Source organism: Pelophylax lessonae (assembly GCF_965119305.1).
Source record: "Pelophylax lessonae genome assembly, chromosome: 1".
NCBI lineage: Eukaryota > Metazoa > Chordata > Amphibia > Anura > Ranidae > Pelophylax > Pelophylax lessonae.
Window position 1 is genome coordinate 702,648,412 of NC_138768.1, and position 23,013 is coordinate 702,671,424.

General features: G+C 41.2%; 1 protein-coding gene across 1 annotated transcript in view; it reads left to right on the top strand.

Moving 5' to 3' along the window:
• The window catches only part of CEP44 (centrosomal protein 44), an 83,687-nt gene extending 74,995 nt beyond the window's left edge, over positions 1 to 8,692 (top strand). The window contains exons 10-11 of the mRNA XM_082269725.1: positions 5,702 to 5,739; positions 8,488 to 8,692. Of these exons, the coding sequence (XP_082125851.1) occupies positions 5,702 to 5,739; positions 8,488 to 8,533 (84 nt within the window). The 3' untranslated portion in view covers positions 8,534 to 8,692. The remainder of the gene's footprint in view (positions 1 to 5,701; positions 5,740 to 8,487) is intronic.
• Positions 8,693 to 23,013: the final 14,321 nt, after the last annotated feature.

A 23,013-nucleotide genomic window follows, 5' to 3' on the forward strand; every position in this document is an offset into this window, starting at 1 on the left:
TCTTTGGAGTATTACCCCCTGATTAAAGGATAAGTTCAGAACATGTTGCACTCCTATTTAGGGTTTAACATGTTTACCATCAGAGATCTCCCCCAGATTCCCTCCTTTCCCCCTTGTGGCAGCGAGCCGGGGGTCTTCCCCCCCATACTCGCTGCCCCACACAGCCATGTCATTGATTCAGAGATCGCTGTGAATCAATGAACTACAAGTACCGACAGCCTTTGCTGCTGATTCCTCCTGTATTAAATTGTATTGTTATTGTACTGTCTACCCTCATGTTGTAAAGCGCTGCGCAAACTGTTGGTGATATATAAATATTTTATAATAATAATAATAGTAAATCGTTTTTTTTTTTTTTTTTACCTGCAAAACAATGTGCATTTATTATTTTTTGCTAAAAGGTGAGAACTTCTCTTTTAATATCCTGGAGCTTTATACAATTTGCTTGTCTTTGCAATGCTAGACCATCCTGCTGTGGAGGGTCACCATCAAGCTACTTTTCTCTTCTGTATATTGAAAGACACAGCTTCATATTCCTAACCATAGGGTTATGCTGCCCTCTACAGGAGTAGGACTAGGCAGACAACACAAAAGCTTGGCAAAGCCCCGTGGGCTGTCCCTTGGCTAGCATAATCCCCCTCTCTGCTTAGAGATACTCAGCTTTTGTTTGCCTAGTTCAGGAGTAAAACCTAGTCTCCCTGCCGGGCCCTAGGTCCTGGCATTTTTGTCTCCATCCTCGTACCTTTTCGGTGGTTTTAGATTCTGGCCTTTCTTCAACGGGGTGTTGATCAGAAACTGGTTTGGAGCGCTGTTCAAGGCCAACTGTCTGCTTTACAGTCTTTTTTCAGTGACCTTTGGCTTCCCATTGATTGGTGCCTTCAAGGGGTCATCTTTTTACTCCGCCTGTGAGTTCTCCTCTGCCACAGTGGGATTTGAACCTGGTTCTGTTGGTTCTTCAAACATATCCCTTTGAAAACGTACGGGAGATCCCTTTCCTTACTCTGTCACATGAGGTGTTTTTTTGGTGGCTATCACCTCTGCTCGCAAGGTGTCGGAGTTGGCGGCTTTTTTACTGTCATTCTCCCTATCTGGTGGTTCATGGTGATAAGGTGATCCTGCGACCATGGCCGTCCTTCCCCCTAAAGGTTGTCTCTGATTTCCATTTGAATGAGGACCTTGTGCTGCTGTCCTTATGTCCCAGGCCGGCTCATCAAGGGTATTTGCCTTGCATACTCTGGATGTTGTTCGAGCTATTCAGGTCTATTTGGTAGCCATTGAGTCCCTTCGGCGGTCAGACTCGCTCTTGGGATTACGGATGGGCCTTGGAAGGGGCTCCTGCTTCCTTTACTACCATTTTCAGATGGATCAGACTGACGGTGACCCATGCTTATTAACTTATGGGTCGGGTTCCCCCTTCCCTGTGGCAGCACATTCTACTCTGGCACTTAGTGGTTCCTGGGCCTTCTGTCATCAGGAGTCAGTGGCGCAGGTGTATGGCGGCCACTTGGTTGTCGGTGCGTACTTTTTCAAAGTTTTACGTAGTGGATGTTTTGGCATCTGTGGTTGCCTCATTTGGCCGCAAAAGTTTTGCGGGCTGTGATTTAGAGGGTCTGTTTTATCCCTCTTGAGGATGTATTTCAGATTGGGCTCTTGTTTTAGTTGAGCTACTATTACCTGGATTGGCTTGTGTTTTGCCTTGGGTTTGTTATGCCCACTCCTCATGTTTGGCCCTGCTTTGGGACATCCCTATGGTGAAGAATATGGAGCTTTGTCGGTCAATAAACGGAAGAGGAAATAAGATGTTTGTACTCACCGTAAAATCCTTTTCTCTGAGTTCATTGACACACAGCATCCACCCCTCTAGGAAGTTTTTTAAGCTTTTTTATGCTCCGTTACAAAACTGAGCATCTCTAAGCAAAGAGGGGGATTTTTATAGCTGAGGACAGACCAGGTGTAGCCAAGCTTTTGTGTTGTCTACCTAGTCCTACTCCTGTAGGGGCAGCATAACCTTATGGTGAATTATTTGGAGCCTGTGTCTGTCCATAAACTCAGAGAAAACGATTTTATGGTGAGTACAAAAATCCTATTTTTCTCATATTTGCATGGCTGCCTCCTGGTCTGTGCACAGGCTCCCTAAGTTTTACCAAGCCGATGTTGCAGCCTATTTTGATGCAGGCTTTGGGATTATAGTCCTCTTTGAGCTGCAAGAAGTCCCCAGTTATCTGGGACCTCTTATCATTTGCAGTGTTGTTAACCCTTCAGTTGGACTGTTTTTGGATGTCCCAAAGATGAATGACTCCCTATGTCCCTCAATAGATCAGAAAGAAAATAAGATTTTTTTGTACTCCTCCTAATAAAAACCTTTTCTTGGTGTCCATTGAGGGACACAGCTCCTTTGTGTTTATGATAATGGTCTTGGTATTGTTTTGCTACAAAACAGATGTATGCTGCTGGTAGGAGGATTATCCCGGGTGGACCTTCAGTTTTTAGTTAACGGTATCTAATTTTCCTATAGACAGCAGTGAAGGACTTCGTGTCCCTCACTGGACACCAAGAAAAGGATTTTATGCATACAAAAATCCTTTTTTCTCTTTTTGTGCAATGAGACACCACTGTAGATTGAACATCAACCATAAAGACTGTAAGATCCGGGAGGACAGGGACTGATATAAATGTACAGTATAGCGCTGGGTAGGTATATAAGTACATCAAATAAATAAATAAATATGAAGACTTGCCATTGTGAGAAAAAACTGTGGGTTGGTCTGTCGTAATGGCTCACTATTTTCCTGTATCTACAGGCTTTTTAAAGATCACACGGGTATATGCAGACACTCTAGGTGCTTTCTCTTTATAGCTGCAGCAGTTTTTTTAACCACTTGAAGACCAGGCCTATCCTGCAGTGTCATGCAGTATTTCTGCAGCGGTTTTTCAAACTCCCATTTTTTGGAAAAAATGCACACTGTTGCGTGTGTTGGTGATTGTGTGCGAGCATGGGGGGCAGGGGCACTTTAAATGATTTTTTTTTTTAATCTTATTTATTATTATCACAAGGGATGAACAGCATCCCTTGTGATAGTATAGGCAGTGACAGGTAATCTTTACTGAGAGATCTAAGGTCTATTCTCCTTTCTCCTCTGTCCTTAAAGCATCAGATCAAACCAAGATCAGTTTAATCCAATGCTTTCCCAAGCCAGTAATGGCTTGTTTACATCCTGTATCAAAAATAGGGAAGGGGGATAAGAGAGACCTCAGACTCCCCAGTTAAAGAGGTACTTAATGGGACAGGGGAGTGGGAATTGGAGAATTGGTTCTGGATTTAGGATACCAAGGTATATTAGTTACAAATCAACATCAAATATAAATAAAATAGTTTTTATTCCATAAAAAAGTTAATCACATAAACATAACATTATGCACAGGACAAACAAATAAAGTCAATATACAGACAGGTTAACTGAAATGCATTTGACATAGTTGAAACTGTGGAGTGTGGTTGGCATATTTCCACAGTGGATTCTCTACATGTTTCGCGGACTATGCCGCTTCTTCAGGAGAAACAATGAAGGATAAAAACCGATTTCTATAAAAATAGAACAAGCATTGAATGAGTCATAATGAAGACAGCAAAAATTATGATTATTGAGACAATGGGTGTGTAGATACCCATGATACAGTGGGGAGTGTAGACTTTACCTGCAGTCACCATGGGGCGGGAATGTACAATGGGGGCGGCAGGATCACAAACCATGTCTCACCGGCGGACATGGGAGACCTTAACATGTGTATGAAAAATATACAAAAAATGGATAAGTATAATGAAACTCTGAGTGGGGGGGACCAGGGAAGGAGACAATGTACAAGGGTGAGGGAAGGGAGGGGGAGGGGGGGGGGAGGGGAAGGGAAGGAGAGAACAAACAGGAGGTTTGTTCTCTCCTTCCCTTCCCTCTCCCTTGTACATTGTCTCCTTCCCTGGCCCCCCCACTCAGAGTTTCATTATACTTATCCATTTTTTGTATATTTTTCATACACATGTTAAGGTCTCCCATGTCCGCCGGTGAGACATTGTTTGTGATCCTGCCGCCCCCATTGGTCATTCCCGCCCCATGGTGACTGCAGGTGAAGTCTACACTCCCCACTGTATCATGGGTATCTACACACCCATTGTCTCAATAATCAGAATTTTTGCTGTCTTCATTATGACTCATTCAATGCTTGTTCTATTTTTATAGAATCGGTTTTTATCCTTCATTGTTTCTCCTGAAGAAGCGGCATAGTCCGCGAAACAGGTAGAGAATCCACTGTGGAAATATGCCAACCACACTCCACAGTTTCAACTATGTCAAATGCATTTCAGTTAACCTGTCTGTATATTGACTTTATTTGTTTGTCCTGTGCATAATGTTATGTTTATGTGATTAACTTTTTTATGGAATAAAAACTATTTTATTTATATTTGATGTTGATTTGTAACTAATATACCTTGGTATCCTAAATCCAGAACCAATTCTCCAATTCCCACTCCCCTGTCCCATTGAGTACCTCTTTAACTGGGGAGTCTGAGGTCTCTCTTATCCCCCTTCCCTATTTTTGATATAGTCTAGCATCTGGAAGTTGATACCACTATGGTTCTATTAATTATAGGCTTACTTTGATTGTTTACATCCTGGCGAAACTGGAAGTGACGAAATACTCGTCACTTCCGATTTCTTAGACCAGGGGTCTCCAAACTTTCTAAGCAAGGGGCCAGTTTTACTGTCCCTCAGGCTTTGGGGAAGGTCGGACTGTGGCCAGTGGGAGTAGAAAATGCCTCGGCATCCATGCCCCATCATTCGTTTTATTGGGAGGAATAGTGCCACATGAATAATGCTCTATCATTGGTGTGAAACTGGAAGTGACGAAATACTCGTCACTTCCGATTTCTTAGACCAGGGTTCTCCAAACTTTCTAAGCAAGGGGCCAGTTTTACTGTCCCTCAGGCTTTGGGGAAGGTCGGACTGTGGCCAGTGGGAGTAGAAAATGCCTCGGCATCCATGCCCCATCATTCGTTTTATTGGGAGGAATAGCGCCACATGAATGGTGCCCTATCATTGGTGTGAGTTGTGGAATAGTGCCCCAGATAGAGGCTAGCAAAGAGCCACATCCACCCCCTGGGTCGCAGTTTGGGGACCGTTGTCTTAGACCATAGAGATGACCAGGGACATTCTCGTCCTCCCATTATCTCTATGGTCAGCCGGTGGAACTGCTGACTTTAGTCCCGGGTTCCCAGGTGGGTTGTGAGAGCCTGGGAAGGTGGTATAAAGGGGGGGGGGGGGCGGACCCCTTCCACCACCTGTGTAAAAGTGATCAAGCTGCTAAATAGCGCTGTACTTTTCTGAAGGCAGCCTGTAGGGTGTAGACCTGTTGACTTGATCCTACAGCTCTACTCAGGCAATGTTTAGCACAGTGATTATGCCCTTTCTCCTTTTACAAAGAAATAGCTGGGTATGCAAAGGCATTTGATGCCTACAAACTGGATTTATATCCTTTGTGGCTATCGGAGAAAAAATGTACATGAAAGTTTTTGTGGCTGGTATTCAACTGTAAATGCATGTTTGTGTTCCTTGAACTACTCCCAAGCCTTCCACCTGCTGTTTAGTCTTTGTCTTACATTTTTATTATGCATGCTTTAAACAACTAACCTTGTTGTATCCCTTAACAGGAGCCAACGAAACAGAGAATAGATCGATTATCTAAAATGTAAGTTGCCTGTTCATACATTCAAAAGCTTCTCACAATTGGCATGTCATTTCTTTGTGGGGGGGGGGGTACCTAGTTTTGATAGGTACCCATTCCCACTTCTGCTCGGAGCGCCGGGGCACCCTGAGCGGAAGTTCTCCTCTTCCCCCTCCCTCCCTGCAAACTTCTGGGACATGTCAGAGGTCCCAGAAGGTTGCCGGCCAATAAGGACGTGCAGCGCAACTCGTGCATGCACAGTGCGTACCCGACTGTGAAGCCGCAAGCTGTCACAGCCCGGTGCCCACACCAGTGATGCCGACGCCTCTGAGACCAGAGGGAGAGGATCAAGGCTTCGGGCGGCTGCATCGCTGGACCGTGGGACAGGTGAGTGCATGTTTATTAAAAGTCAGCAGCTACACTTTTTGTAGCTGTTGACTTTTAATAAACACAGAAAAGGCTGGAACTCCACTTTAAGTGTGTAAATATCAGCACCACAATATATCCAGTTCATACAGTGGGGATCGAAAGTTTGGGCACCCCAGGTAAAAATTTGTATTGATGTGCATAAAGAAGCCAAGGAAAGATGGAAAAATCTCCAAAAGGCATCAAATTACAGATTACACATTCTTATAATATGTCAACAAAAGTTAGATTTTATTTCCATCATTTACACTTTCAAAATAACAGAAAACAAAAAAATGGCATCTGCAAAAGTTTGGGCACCCTGCAGAGTTAATATCTTGTACTGCCCTCTTTGGCAAGTATCACAGCTTGTAAACTCTTTTTGTAGCCAACCAAGAGTCTTTCAATTCTTGTTTGAGGTATCTTTGCCCATTCTTCCTTACAAAAGTCTTCCAGTTCTTTGAGATTTCTGGGCTGTCTGTCAAGCACTGCTCTTTTAAGGTCTATCTATAGATTTTCAATTATGTTAAAGGTCAGGAGATTGTGAAGGCCATGGCAAAACCTTCAGTTTACGCCTCTTGATGTAATCCCCCGTGGATTTTGAGGTGTGTTTAGGATCATTATCCATTTGTAGAAGCCATCCTCTCTTTAACTTCAGCTTTTTCACAGATGGCATCAAGTTACCATCCAAAATTTGCTGAAATTTTATTGAATCCATTTTTCCTTCTACTCGTGAGATGTTCCCTGTGCCACTGGCTGCAATATAACCCCAAAGCATGATTGATCCACCCCAATGCTTAACAGTTGGAAAGAGGTTATTTTCATTAAATTCTGTGCCCCTTCTCCAAACGTACCTTTGCTCATTCCAGCCAAAAAGTTCAATTTTAATCTCATCAGTCCACAGAACTTGTTTCCAAAATGCATCAGGCTTGTCTATATGTTCATTTGCAAAGTTCAAACGCTGATTTTTGTGGTGAGGACGTAGAAGAGGTTTTCTTCTGATGACTCTTCCATGAAGACCATATTTGTACAAGTATCTCTTTATAGTGGAATAGTGTACCACAACTCCAGTGTCTGCCAGATCTTTCTTGAGGGATCGTGCAGTCAAACGTGGGTTTTGAATTGTTTTTCTCACAATCCTGCGAGCTGTACTGTCTGTTATTTTTCTTGGTCTTCCAGATCTTGCTTTAACTTCCACTGTTCCTGATGACTGCCATTTCTTAATTACATTCCGAACAGAGGATATTGACATCTGAAAATGCTTTGCTATCTTCTTATAGCCTTCTCCAGCTTTGTGAACGTCAACTATTTTCAGTTTCAGTTTTCTAGACAACTGCTTAGAAGATCCCATGGTGCTGATTGTTGGGGCAAGGTCAGAGGAGTCTGGGCATTTAAAACCTTTGAGATTGACATCACCTGGTCTTCCCAGATGATGATTGAGAACAATCCATGACACTGGCAGGTCTCAGCATTGCAAAAGTGGCAGTGCATGCTATAAATTCTGCAGGGTGCCCAAACTTTTGCAGGCGCCATTTTTTTTTTGTTTTCTGTAATTTTGAAAGTGTCAATGATGGAAATAAAAACTAATTTTTGTTGACATATTATAAGAATGTCTAATCTGTAATTTGATGCCTTTTGGAGATTTTTCCATCTTTCCTTGGCTTCTTTATGCACGTTAATACAAATGTTTACCTGGGGTGCCCAAGCTTTCGATCCCCACTGTAAGTTAAAAGTTTGTTTTTATAGAACATTGGCAGTTCACTCTGCTTAGGACTAATGTCTGTGTAGTGACTAAGACCATGCTCGAGTGAAGCACATAAGCTGAGTGAATTGCCTATAATGACTTTAAACTCTTAAATAAAAGCAGAGATTTTATTTAACAGTTTGCTGCTTTGAGATGCTGGAGCATATAAACGTCTCCAGTAGGCTACGTTCTGATGCATCAGGCAGGGGGATAGCAATCTACTTGAAATATGAATGAAATGTTCTTTCTTCTTTGTGGCTGTCTGCAGCCTAGCAACATTTTCTGCCCTTCCTAATTCTTGGGTCCCAGCCAAAAGAGAGAAAGAGAAGCAGAAAGTGTCCACTTTTCGTATAAAGAAGAAAACGCTTGTAAGCTTTTGGGGTTGAGAAAGATGTTCTGTCATGTGATACTACATAATTACTTCGACAGCTGACCCAACACCCCACTCCCCCCCCCCCCTTTTCTTCTTCCTCCCCAAACATATTCATAGGCATTATGATTGCCACCTGGAATCTATCCTACATGAGAAAATGTATTTAATATGAGAAATTAATTGAAATACATTTTGCACTGTTTTACAGTATGTGCACAACCTAACTTGCTTTTTTATATTTACTTTTTAGGCTGGAGGAAACCTCAAATCTTCTGAAATATTCAAATACTTCCTAGTACATAACAATTTCTATTGTACATTTTTTTTCTGTTCTGAAATATGTAAAATAAAGTATTTTTATAAGTATTTAAAACATTTTTGCTCTATAAATCACAGCTCAGTCTTATGACATTTTTATATCTCTATCACATACAGGGTCACAGTTGTAATCCTAGCTAACAGGGAGCCGTGCTCTGATTTTTTATTATGGGTGTAGGGTGACATCTGTCCTCTGCAACTGGTAATAAGAAAGAGTAAGAGTTCTGTGCTGTAAGTAAAACCACAATTTCAAAGGTATTGAAAAAATATTAAATATTCTGAGAGTGTTCTTTTCACACCTTGCCCATATGTCAGACAGATTTCCTAAAACTTTCATTTTTTTCCCCCTAAAAATAAAAAGTACAATGCTAAAATAACAATCTCCTTATGATATGAGGCCTCATGTATCTTATGTGTATATTTGTGAGAGGTCTGTAATTGCCATAACATACTCACTGGGATATGCACACACATTATTAAGCTTATATTATTAGACAGCACAAATAGTGGTGTTGATGTGCAAAGTGAAGCAAGCAAACAAATTACCATTTAGTAATATCAGATCATTGAAAGGCCAAGTGCCGTGGATTAGTGCCCTTTAAAAAAGTTTGCTTTAGTTTACCAAATACATACATGCATTCATGTTTTATCAGCCAAATATATCCATCAAACAGCAGGGTCGATCTTTCAACACCACTGCAGCAGCAACATAGAGTTGGGGAACATACCTTAGTCTGTGGTTTGGACAGTAAAGGAGCAGCAAAAATAAAAAAAGACACATTAAATTCCCCCCCCCCCCCCACCAGGAGTTTAGTAAATGTCATGTGGGAGACACAGCAAGCGTAGGAATGGTTCACTGGTCTGATAAGACCACAGTGGAATTTTTTTGGGTCTGTGCAAAATGCTATGTGGGGGGAAAAGGCAACGCTGTATCACCCGCAAGCACCAGTGCCCCAGTTAGGCATAGCAATGGGATCATTGGTATGGCGATGATTTTTTTTTTTTTTTGTACCAGCAGGGACTATAAAACTGATCAGGCTTGAGAGAAAGCTATCCAAATACAGGTTGGTCCTAGGAGAAAAACTGTTTCAGTCTGTAAGAGGTCAGAGACTGGAGCAGAAGTTCAAACTCCCTGCAGGAAAAGACACAAAACCTCATCTTCACTGGAGTTATTTAAAACTAAAAATCTGAATATATGGAAAGGACCTGTCAAAGCCTGGAGGTCAATTCAATTGATAACCTGTGGCAACACTTACAATTGGCTACTCATCAATGGCTTCCAACCTTACACTAGAGCAACTCTGCCAAGAAGGACAAAATGGCAAGATCCAGGAATGCAAAACTACTACTTACTTATCCTAAAGACTCCTAGCTGTAAATGCAGTCAGAACCAAGTATTGGGTCAGGGGAGTCGGGGTCCGGAATAATATTATTCTACAGGACCTTGTATAGCGCCAACAGTTTACGCAGCACTTTATATTATATATATATATATTTATATATATATATATATATATATATATCTCCCAAAAAAATCTATTTTTTTTTTTTGTGACAGTATGATTTGTAAAAAAATTAATTCCAAATAAACGTCTGGTTTAAATTTTAGGTTGTATTAGTACAAACTTGGGAAAAACCCAAGAAAGGGATGAAGCATCACACACACATAGTACCTAAAGGTACAGCCTTACACTAAAATCGCTACATCTATAGACATCCACGATTTAACACTAACTTATCTATCCCTGTAAAGAAGAAATCTGTATACATACCTTTTCTGAAGCTAATCCGACCCAAAGCTACACTGAGCTGTCAGCGGCAGCTTCGCTGTGGACGTGGGTACAGAGGAGGCCGCAGACAATCGAAGCTCTATAGTAACTGTATGGGTGAGGTCACTTCCAATTCATTTCACAGCCGTTGTCGGCTGTGTCCTCTGCTTAGCTTCCACCGCTGGAGCCTGGACCGGAACCGCTTCAAAAAAGGTATGTATACTCATTTCTTCTTCACAAGGTTAGATAGGTTGGTGTTCGATCGTGGATGTCCTATAGATGTAGCAATTTTAGAGTTAGGCTGGACTTCTTCTTGAAGCAAAGTACTATGGGATTTATTTACTAAAGCTGCAGAGTGCGAATCAAGCTCACTTCTCCATAGAATTAATCCACTTCCAGGTTTTATTGCCAAAGTTTAATTGAACAATCAGGTTAGAAGCTGATTGGTTTCTATGTAGAAGCGAGCCTGATTTTTGCACTCTCCAGCTTTAGTAAATAAACCCCTATGTGTCTGATGTATAGATACAGTATATAACCAGTGTTATTTTTGTAGACGAAAACATTGTCGTCAATTTTTGTCACCGACCTTTTTACAGTGGCGAAAACTAAAAGTACACCACATTTTCGTCCACTGTCAAAAACCATGACGAAAATCAATTAAGTTTTTAATTTTTGAATGAAACGAAAATGTGAGGCAGGGACATTTACCCTTGTGAACTTCCAGTTTCCACGGAGCTCCACCTGCTTCCACTCCAGCATTACAGGCCTCCGAGTCTTCAGAAGCCCGTCCACAGCAGCACTGTGCATTACAGTGCTCCCGATGAGAGTCCCACTCCTGACAACGACTGTCCAGAGCAGAGCGTGCTGTGAGTGTCCACATTACAATTACAGGCCTGAGGCCTCCCCTCAGTCCACCGTCCGTCCAGAGCACTGTGTGTGCATTACAGGCCTCCTCTCACCACCAGCATCCAAAACACTGTGCATTACAGGCCATTTCTCAGACCTGAGACAACCATCCAGTACTGTGCAGCTTTACAGGCCTCTCCGACTTCCATCCAGAGCACTGTGCATCATCACAGGCCTCCCCTCAGACCACTATCCAGAGCACTGTGCAGCAATTTAGGCCTCTCCCAGCACTGTGCAGCATGACAAACCACTGTCCAGAGCATTGTGCAGCATTACAGGCCTCCTCACACAGATCACCGTCCAGAGCACTGTGCATTACAGCCTCCTTTTAGACCACCTTCCAGAGCACTGTGCAGCATTACAGGCCTCAGACTGTCCAGAGTGGCTAAATCTGTATCTGTGAGTTTTTTCAAACCTTAATACCATAAATAGTAACATTTTTTTTTTTTTTTCTTTTTTACTCCAGGAGTATATGATGAGTTTGGAAATTCTATAGAAATGTTTAAATAATGCATTACCATATTTTCCGGCATATAAGACGACCCCGTTCCCCCCCCCCCCCCCCTACTTTGCAAGTTAAAACATAGGTTTTGGGCTATACTCGCCTTATAAGACTACCCCCGTTCCATAAACCATATACGCCGAGTATAAAAATCCCAAAGGTAATTAAGTAAGTGTTCTGTAATCTATGAAAGCCCTGGCTGTCTGTGTCCTATTCATCTGCATGTATTCTCTTATAAATCTCCAAGGTATGGTAAGTACTAAGTATTACCGGTAGATGTCCTTTTGTACTATACTGGTCTGCTGGCCCCTGTCATTAATATTGTCATTTGGATTTTTACATTGAGCATTAATGTTGGTGTAGACGGGTTTTGGAGTAGAGCACAATGTATAATTGTCACGGGTAACCTCTATAGCTGTGTTTTGTTTGATTTCTTGCATTGTCATGCAATAAACACAATGAAAAAGAAATTTTAAAAAATGTGCAAAAAGGAACTTGATGACTGCCCCTTTATGTTTGAGTGTCAGAGATCTCCCTGATACCTAGAAAAATGAAAAGTTGTAGATGCCTACAGTTACTCCCCAGGGGATTCTCTAGCACAGGACATACAATGAAGAGGAGCTAAAGGTATATATTGCACTCCTTTCTCTCAAGGCGCTGGCTGTGTGGGAATCCTGTACCGGTATACCGTATGTGCCGTAGCTTCGGCTACGTACAGTATACCGCGCTGAGCCAATCACTGTGAGTGATGTATTCTATTATTGAATGCAAAGTCTGCTCGGATTGGTGGAGTCAGAGAGGCAGGATTATGTTACTCTCTCTGACTCCGCCAAACCGAGCAGGCTTTGCATTCACTAATAGAATACATCGCTCACACTGACTGGCTCAGCATGGTATACTACAGAAGCTACGGTGCAGTATACAGGTACAGGATTCCCGCACAGCCAGCGGGAGAAGATTATACATCTACCGGTAATACTTTTACTTACAATACCTTGGAGAGTTATAAGAGAATACATTTACGGTACCTAGATTACACACACTTAATTACCTACTACTGTCATACTTGGCCTATAAGACGACCCCTCCCCCCCCCTATTTTTGGGGGATTTTTTTGAGGTTCAAAAGTTGTCTTTTACGCTGGAAAATACGGTACATTTTAACTAAACACCTTAGATTTTAGTTGATTAAACTGATTTTATTAGACTAAAATGTACTGGAGATTTATAGATTCCTAAAATGGGACTAAAACTAAAATTGCATTACTAAATCCGATGGCAAAATAACACTGTATATACTGTATATGTGTATGTATGTATATACAGTCAGGTCCATAAATATTGGGACATCGACACAATTCTAATCTTTTTGGCTCTATACACCACCACAATGGATTTTAAATGAAACAAACAAGATGTGCTTTAACTGCAGATTTTCAGCTTTAATTTGAGGGTATTTACATCCAAATCAGATGAAAGGTGTAGGAATTAAAAACAGTTTGTATATGTGCCTCCCACTTTTTAAGGGACCAAAAGTAATGGGACAATTGGCTGCTCAGCTGTTCTATGGCCAGATGTATATTATTCCCTCATTATCCCATTTACAAGGATAAAAGGTCCAGAGTTAATTTCAAGTGTGCTATTTGCGTTTGGAATCTGTTGCTGTCAACTCTCAATATGAGATCCAAAGAGCTGTCACTATCAGAGAAGCAAGCCATCATTACGCTTAAAAAACAAAACAAACCCATCAGAGAGATAGCAAAAACATTAGGTGTGGCCTAATTAACTGTTTGGAACATCCTTAAAAAGAAAGATTGCACCGGTGAGCTCAGCAACACCAAAAGACCCAGAAGGCCACGGAAAACAACTGTGGTGGATGACCGAAGAATTCTTTCCCTTGTAAAGAAAGCACCCTTCACAACAGTGGGCCAGATCAAGAACACTCTCCGAGAGGTAGGTGTATGTGTGTCAAAGTCAACAATCAAAAGAAGACTTCACCAGAGTGAATACAGAGGGTTCACCACAAGATGTAAACCATTGGTGAGCCTCAAAAACAGGAAGGCCAGATTAGAGTTTGCCAAACAACATCTAAAAAAGCCTTCACAGTTCTGGAACAACATCCTATGGACAGATGAGACCAAGATCAACTTGTACCAGAGTGATGGGAAGAGAAGAGAATGGAGAAGGAAAGGAACTGCTCATGATCCAAAGCATACCACCTCATCAGTGAAGCATGGTGGTGGTAGTGTCATGGCGTGGGCATGTATGGCTGCCAATGGAACTGGTTCTCTTGTATTTATTGATGATGTGACTGCTGACAAAAGCAGCAGGATGAATTCTGAAGTTTTTTGGGCAATATTATTTGCTCATATTCAGCCAAATGCTTCAGAACTCATTGGACGGCGCTTCACAGTGCAGATGGACAATGACCCGCATCATACTGCAAAAGCAACCAAAGAGTTTTTTAAGGGAAAGAAGTGGAATGTTATGCAATGGCCAAGTCAATCACCTGACCTGAATCCGATTGAGCATGCATTTCACTTGCTGAAGACAAAACTCAAGAGAAAATGCCCCAAGAACAAGCAGGAACTGAAGACAGTTGCAGTTAGGGTTGCCACCTCATCCCTTTAAAACAGAACACATATTTATTGCACAGTTTCTGGAGCAAATTTAATGCAGAAAAGGCCACTAAGGGAATTTAATTACCACCTTAATCAGCCACAGAACCTGTGTAATTAATATGTGTTCAGTTTTAAAGGGATGAGGTGGCAGCCCTAGTTGCAGTAGAGGCCTGGCAGAGCATCACCAGGGATGAAACCCAGCATCTGGTGATGTCTATGCGTTCCAGACTTCAGGCTGCAAAGGATTTGCAACCAAGTATTAAAAAGTGAAAGTTTGATTTATGATTGTTAATCTGTCCCATTACTTTTACTTTTTGTTCCCTTAAAAAAGTGGGAGGCACATATACAAACTGTTGTAATTCCTACACTGTTTACCTGATTTGAATGTAAATACCCTTAAATTAAAGCTGAAAGTCTGCAATTAAAGCACATCTTGTTTGTTTCATTTCAAATCTATTGTGGTGGTGTATAGAGCCAAAAAGATTAGAATTGTGTCAATGTCCCAATATTTATGGACCTGACTGTGTGTGTGTGTGTGTATGTGTGTATGTGTGTATATATATATATATATATATATATATATATATATATATATATATATATATATATATATTAGATGTTTCTGTATTTAACCAGAGACTGCACGGTTTCTTGTATAGCTGCAAATGGATGTAAACTTCTAATAATCTAATACTGCCCAAATAAGCAATCAGGTCATCTAAATAACTTCAAAGGTTGCTTTTGCAAAATATGCAACCCTCCCCAAAAAATATATATATATTTTTTTAAAGTTCCAGCCCCCCCTCCCCACGTGCGTGTAACAATGAACATAATGCATGCATTGAAAGATATTTACCACATCATGCAATACCTAGATGTAGGTGCCCATCATCCCAGAATAAATAGAAACAGAAAATACCCCCTAAGGAGTGGGACTATGTGGACGACCAAACATCCAAAAGATACTCAAGTAGGGTTTGATAAAAAAACTATTTTATTTGTAAATACAGTATAAAATATATACAGAGACTGTGCATCTCTAAATGACATGGAACAATTAAAAATAAAGATCACGGCTTACAACAATGGATCATATGAACAAATGGTGACTATAACGTGACGTGTTCCAAAAGGACACAATGCGTTTCAGGTATGGGCACCCTTCTTCAGGGGTCTGTTAGTTGGAAATGTTATCTATATATCGTTACTAACCTAGTCTTTATAATTAATATGTTAGTACGTACCACAGATGTCACCTGTATCGACCAAAGAAGCTGTGTATTTAAAAGCAGTATCACACACCAAAAATGTTAGAGATGCTGGGATAAGAGAGTAGAAAACTCAATGTAGGTAGCTAGAAAAGTGAAAGAGTATTGTCACATGATGTCAGGGCATGCCTCTGGAGGGTCTCTGCTAAGGCCGAAATGATGTCTCTGTGAAATGTACATCAAAATATGAAGATGGAGAAGGTTGTATACAATCTAAGGTAGTAAAGTATAAAAAGTGGCATAAACATGGAAAAAGTGTACCTTTGAGGAGAGAATAAGGAGGTCCTCTGAGTATTCCTTATATATGTCTCCAAGAGACCCAGCTTCAAGGAGGTTATTCTGGTGATGAACAAAAAAAGGGGGGGGGGGGTTCTTTATAATAAGGACCTATTTTCCTTATTTGGATGTATCTATCAAGAGAAATACAATAAGCCAGAAAAGTGCATTAGTCCTTAAATGGGAGCTCCGTGTTGGCAAATTTCAATAGAATAAATGCAGCATGTATAAATTGAAATGCCATGAAACAGATAACATAATAGATGTATGCTGGAATAATGTCTCAGAGAAAGATTCTATTCACCTGGATTCTAAGCCTATACAAGACTGCATGTGACCAACCACTGCAGCCAACAGCATTGTCTACAAATGTGCCTATATCTGTATCTAATACAATGTTCAAAGTAGTTGCTTCTCATAGTATGTTTTGGTAATGGTAGGTAAGGCGTATTGGAAGGCAAGTGGAAACTCACAAAGGCATGTAATACACAGGGAAGGGAGTAAAAGGATGAATAATCCCATTAACTTCAGCAAGTACTCACCAGAGAAGTAAGCTCAGTGACCACTGGCATCATCCGCACTTCTGAAGTGCAGATGCCAGTAGAAATAGGGGCAGAGGCGCATGCGCAATGGTGGGGGACCCCACGTATGCGCGAAACTTCCGCCAATATGACCCACTGCTCATGGAACGCACGACATCCCCTGATCAAAACCAAAGTAGATCAGCGCTGCTAACTATAATTCATATCCCTGGTGACTAGTCAATAATGTAAAATTATGCATGTGCAAATGACAAACCTAAATGTGCAAATTAAATGTGCAAAGTGTGCAAATGCAATCTTAATAGCAATGATATGACCATAAATAAACGTGTAATAATAAAGTCCTTTGGGCTGCAGTAGAAATAAATGTGTGTTAAATGTAATAAACAGTCTTTCAGTGCAAATCAACTCAGAAAGTGCTGTTGTGCTCCTTTGCTCGGGTACGATACTGATCCTCCCCCTTGTGGTTCTCTACTTACCACAAGTAGATGTATGACAGGCGATGTTATGTAAATCCACCAATCCTTCTGAGTGCAGCCTTCACCAGATGTATAGCTGTGAGTAATCCTTGATCTGGATGGTCAATCCCGGAGTATCCTCGTAAAGATAAAGGGGCCATCCATAGTGAAGTACGTTTAAAATTAAATATTTATTGTAAAAAAGAAACCTACTTACAAACATGTATTAAAAATCAAGCTGTATGCGGCTCGGTGGTTCACTGCTTTCGCAGCGTGCGCTCAACCGGCCGGAAATGACGTTGTGCGTGATGCGGGACGCTTCAGCCAATCTCTAGACGCGTCTCGCCCTCCTCCCAGGGCGTCATCTGGAGCTTTTTCTTTTTTACAATAAATATTTAATTTTAAACGTACTTCACTATGGATGGCCCCTTTATCTTTATGAGGATACTCCGGGATTGGTGACCATCCAGATCAAGGATTACTCACAGCTATACATCTGGTAAAGGCTGCACTCAGAAGGATTGGCGGATTTACATAACATCGCCTGTCATACATCTACTTGTGGTAAGTAGAGAACCACAAGGGGGAGGATCAGTATCGTACCCGAGCAAAGGAGCACAGCAGCACTTTCTGAGTTGATTTGCACTGAAAGACTGTTTATTGCATTTAACACACATTTATTTCTACTGCAGCCCAAAGGACTTTATTATTACATGTTTATTTATGGTCATATCATTGCTATTAAGATTGCATTTGCACAATTAATTTGCACCTTTAGGTTTGTCATTTGCACATGCATAATTTTACATTATTGACTAGTCACCAGGGATATGAATTATAGTTAGCAGCGCTGATCTACTTTGGTTTTGATCACTTGAAGGGCACTTGCACTTTATTTCAGCAGCAGCTACACCTATATATTTATTTAGTCACATTATCATCCGCTTCTTATATTTATTTATAGTTGCGTTTATCAATTTGGCAATTGGCACATAAGTTAGCAGCACTGATCAATTTTGGTTCGTATCACTATAAAGGCACTAGCACTTTATCTTTCAGCGGTAGCTACATTACACATTACTACGTCACCTTAATTTATTTGCCATAAGCACAAGGTTAACTATTCCCATTTTGCACGACATCCCCTGCCATGGCGGGAGGGCACCGTGCGTTCCACGAGCACTGACGCACGGAAGCAACGTCATTGCAACGTGCCCAGGAGCAGCCGAGGTTAAGGCCGCTTCGGTACACTTGCAGAGCCGCTGAGAAGGGGGCCCAGAGAGATTCTAGTGCCCCCTACGTGCGCCGGGAAAGGCATATCCACACCGTAGCAGATACAGAAAAATAAAAATAAATTAAAAACCATGAAACATGGGCCTATGAAGAGGAAAATGTTGGATGTAAATATAGACCAAGTGCTTTCGTCAGAACAATTTCTTTGAATTTTAAGATATTGGCTGAAAGAATTTGATCTTATTAATGGTTGTGGGTGTAAACTAGTGGCTTGCAGGTTAGTATTTCCAGCTGTTGGTTTAAGGTATAGCATAGTTCTGAGATTTCCATCTACAGTATCTCACAAAAGTGAGTACACCTCTCACATTTTTGTAAATATTTTATTATATCTTTTTATGTGACAACACTGAAGAAATGACACTTTGCTACAATGTAAAGTAGTGAGTGTACAGCTTGTTTAACAGTGTAAATTTGCTGTCCCCTCAAAATAACTCCACACACAGCCATTAATGTCTAAACTGCTGGCAACAAAAGTGAGTACACCCCTAAGTGAACATGTCCAAATTGGGCCCAATCAGCCATTTTCCCTCCCCGGTGTCAGGTAACTCGTTAGTGTTACAAGGTCTCAGGTGTGAATGGGGCGCAGGTGTGTTAAATTTTGTGTTGTTGCTCTCACTCTCTCATACTGGTCACTGGAAATTCAACATGGAACCTCATGGCAAGGAACTCTCTTGGGATCTGAAAAAAAGAATTGTTGCTCTACATAAAGATGGCCTAGGCTATAAGAAGATTGCCAATACCCTGAAACTGAGCTGCAGCATGGTGGCCAAGACCATACAGTGGTTTAACAGGGCAGGTTCCACTCAGAACAGGCCTCGCCATGGTTGACCAAAGAGGTTGAGTGCACGGGCTCAGCATCATATCCAGAGGTTGACTTTGGTAAAGAGACGTATGAGTGCTGCCAGCATTGCTGCAAATGTTGAAGGGGTGTGGGGTCAGCCTGTCAGTGTTCAGACTATATGCTGCACACTGCATCAAATTGGCCTGCATGGCTGTCGTCCCAGAAGGAAACCTCTTCTAAAGGTGATGCGCAAGATAGCCCGCCAACAGTTTGGTGAAGACAAGCAGCCTAAGGACATGGATTACTGGAACCATATCCTGTGGTTTGATGATACCAAGATAAACTTATTTGGTTCAGATGGTGTCAAGCGTGTGTGGCAGCAACCAGGTGAGGAGTACAAAGACCAGTGGTGTGTCTTGCCTACAGTCAAGCATGGTGGTGGGGGTGTCATGGTCTGGGGGCTGCATGAGTGCTGCCGGCACTGGGGAGCTACAGTTCATTGAGGGAACCATGAATGTCAACATGTACTGTGACATACTGAAGCAGAGCATGATTCCCTCCTTCCGGAGACTGGGCCGCAGGGTAGTATTCCAACATGATAACGACCCCAAACATACCTCCAAGACCGCCACTGCCTTGCTAAAGAAGCTGAGGGTAAAAGTGATGGACTGGCCAAGCATGTCTCCAGAACTAAACCCCTATGCAGCCCTGGTGGCATCCTTAAACGGAAGGTGGAGAAGCGCAAGGTCTCTAATATCCACCAGTGATTTCGTGCTGGAGGAGTGGAAGAGGACTCCAGTGGCAACCTGTAAAGCTCTGGTGAGCTCCATGCCCAAAAGGGTTAAGGCAGTGCTGGAAAATAATGGTGGCCACACAAAATATTGACACTTTGGGCCCAATTTGGACTTTTTGACTAAGGGGTGTACTCACTTTACTTGCCAGCGGTTTAGACATTAATGGCTGTGTGTTTAATTATTTTAAAGAGACAGCAAATTTACACTGTTAGACAAGCTGTACACTCGCTACTTTACACTGTAGCAAAGTGTCATTTCTTCAGTGTTGTCACATGAAAAGATATAATTAAATATTTACAAAATGGAGGAAGACGTGGATAAGTTCATGAAAACCTTTTTACAAGTCACACTTTTTATTGCTAGGAAACTGATAGCTAGGCAATGGATGCGGGAGAGCCCTCCTGCATTCCAACTATGGCTGAAGGAAGTTTAATTATGTCCTCCCGTATCACAAAATAATGTATATGAATCGGGATGTCCTGCCAAATACCATAAGATTTGGGACCGGTGGCTCCAGAGCCCAGACACATGTGGCTAATGGTCGCCTTCACACTGCTCTGCTTATGTAATGTAATCTGTTGGAATGCACCGCATATATTGTTCTCTGCCGCAGTACTATTTTCTCCTTTCTGATTGCACAGTCACGGATGTTAACGTTAATGTTTGGTTTGGTTTCTTTTATGTAACATGTTGGTTTTTAAATAAAATCTCTGGAAAAAAAAAATATTTACAAAAATGTGAGGGGTGTACTTACTTTTGTGAGATACAGTAAGTCTTTATTGATGGTGATATCAAGGAAATAAATCGATGGGGTGTAAGTTAGAGGTCATGGTAAAGTTTAAACTGATTCAATTCCCATTCATGTGTGTGATACATTCTAATAGTAATTATTTTGATCCAGTCACTTGGCTGGGGGACGTCGTGCGTTCTATGAGCAGTGGGTCCCATTGGCCGAAGTTTCGGGCATGTGTGGGGTCCACCGCCACTGCGCGTCTCTGCCCCTATTTCTCCTGGCATCTGCATTACAGAAGTGCGGATGATGTCGGTGGTTACAGAGCTTACTTCTCTGATGAGTACTTGCTGAAGTCAATGGGATTATTCGTCCTTTTACTCTCTTCCCTGCGTAATATATGCCTTTGTGTTTTTCCACTTGCCTTCCAATACACCTTACCTACCATTACCAACATACTATGAGAAGCAACTACTTTGAACATTGTATTAGATACAGACATAGGCACATTCGTAGACAATGGTGTTGGCTGCAGTGGTTGGTCACATGCAGTATTTTATAGGCTTGGAATCCTGGTGAATAGAATTTTTCTCTGAGACATTATTCCAGCATACATCTATTATCTTATCTGTTTCATGGCATTTCAATGTATACCTGTTACATTTATTCTATTGAAATTTGTCAACACAGAGCTCCCATTTAAGGACTAATGCACTTTTCTGACTTATTGTATTTCTCTTGATGGATGCACCCAAATAAGGAAAATAGGTCCTTATTATAAAGAATCCCCCCCCCCCCTTTTTTTGTTCATCACCAGAATAACCCCCTTGAAGCTGGGTCTTTTGGAGACATATATAAGGAATACTGGGAGGACCTCCTTATTCTCTCCTCAAAGGTACACTTTTTCCATGTTTATATCACTTTTTACTCTTTATACTTTACTACCTTAGATTGTATACAACCTTCTCCAGCTTCATATTTTGATGTACATTTAACAGGGACGTCATTTCGGCCTTAGCAGAGACCCTCCAGAGGTATGCCCTGACATCATGTGACAATACTCTTTCGCTTTTCTAGCTACCTACATTGAGTTTTCTACTCTCTTATCCCGGCATCTCTAACATTTTTGGTGTGTGATACTGCTTTTAAATACACGGCTTCTTGGTCGATACAGGTGACATCTGTGGTACGTAGTAACATATTAATTATAAAGACTAGGTTAGTAACGATATATAGATAAATGTTCTGTAAAATAAAATGCTATGTTGTAGAAATTCTTTATCCTTTGACAAATATAGGAATTCATAAGTTTCCAACTAACAGACCCCTGAAGAAGGGTGCCCATACCTGAAACGTGTTGGGTCCTTTTGGAACACGTCATGTTATAGTCACCATTTGTTCATATGATCCATTGTTGTAAGCCGTGATCTTTATTTTTAATTGTTCCATGTAATTTAGAGACGCTCAGTCTCTGTATATATTTACACTGTATGTACAAATAAAATCATTTTTTTATCGCTCCCTACTTGAGTATCTTTTGGATGTTTGGTCACCCAAATAGTCCCACTCCTTAGGGGGTATTTTCTGTTTCTAATGCATGCATTGGGTGTACCTACAAATAAAATGACGATTGGCTACCCATGTCTGGTATTGCTTGGCACTGGAATCTGAGCAATAATTTTTCACGGTTAACTCTAAATGAATGACCTGTAATAGCTTTTGAAGTGCTGCCTATGGACAATTTTGGGTATTGTAGTTTGTTGCCGTTTCACAGGCACACAAAATTGTAAGGATTAACATGTTTGCTATCTCATCTTTTTATATTTGACCACTGAAGCGCAAAAATGAAAGTACAAATTTGCTTTTAATAAAAATTACCCCATACTCAGATGCATGTTTACCTCAATATGACAAATGAAGCCTCCTCCACCATGTACCTCTTTGGGGCCAAAGTCTTCAGTGCTATCCATATACAGTATGTACATTATGCTGCCATAACCTGCAAAAAAAAAAAAAAAGGCCAAAGCTCTAATGCTGAAATAAATGAGCAGCTGGGTTGGGAAAGAGGGTGGGTGGTTCTAAGCTTAGGGGACTAAGAAAGGTTAACTAATGAAGCTTTTACTAACCACTTCAATACCAGGCACTCCTTTACTGCCCAGACCAATTTTCAGCTTTCAGCGCTGTCACACTTTGAATGACAATTACGCGGTCATGCAACACTGTAGAAATGTGAAAAAGTTTCCACGCTATCCCTGTGTATAAACCACCTATTACTCAACTCTATATACTATAGGAAGCAGCTAGCACCAATATGCATCCAACCACCTGTACATAATGCAGTAAATATATACAGTATCTCACAAAAGTGAGTACACCCCTCACATTTTTGGTAATCGTTTATTATATGTTTTTCATGTGACAACACTAAAGAAATTACACTTTGCTACAATGTAAAGTAGCGAGTGTACAGCTTGTATAACAGTGTAAATTTGCTGTCCCTTCAAAATAAGTTTCTAAGT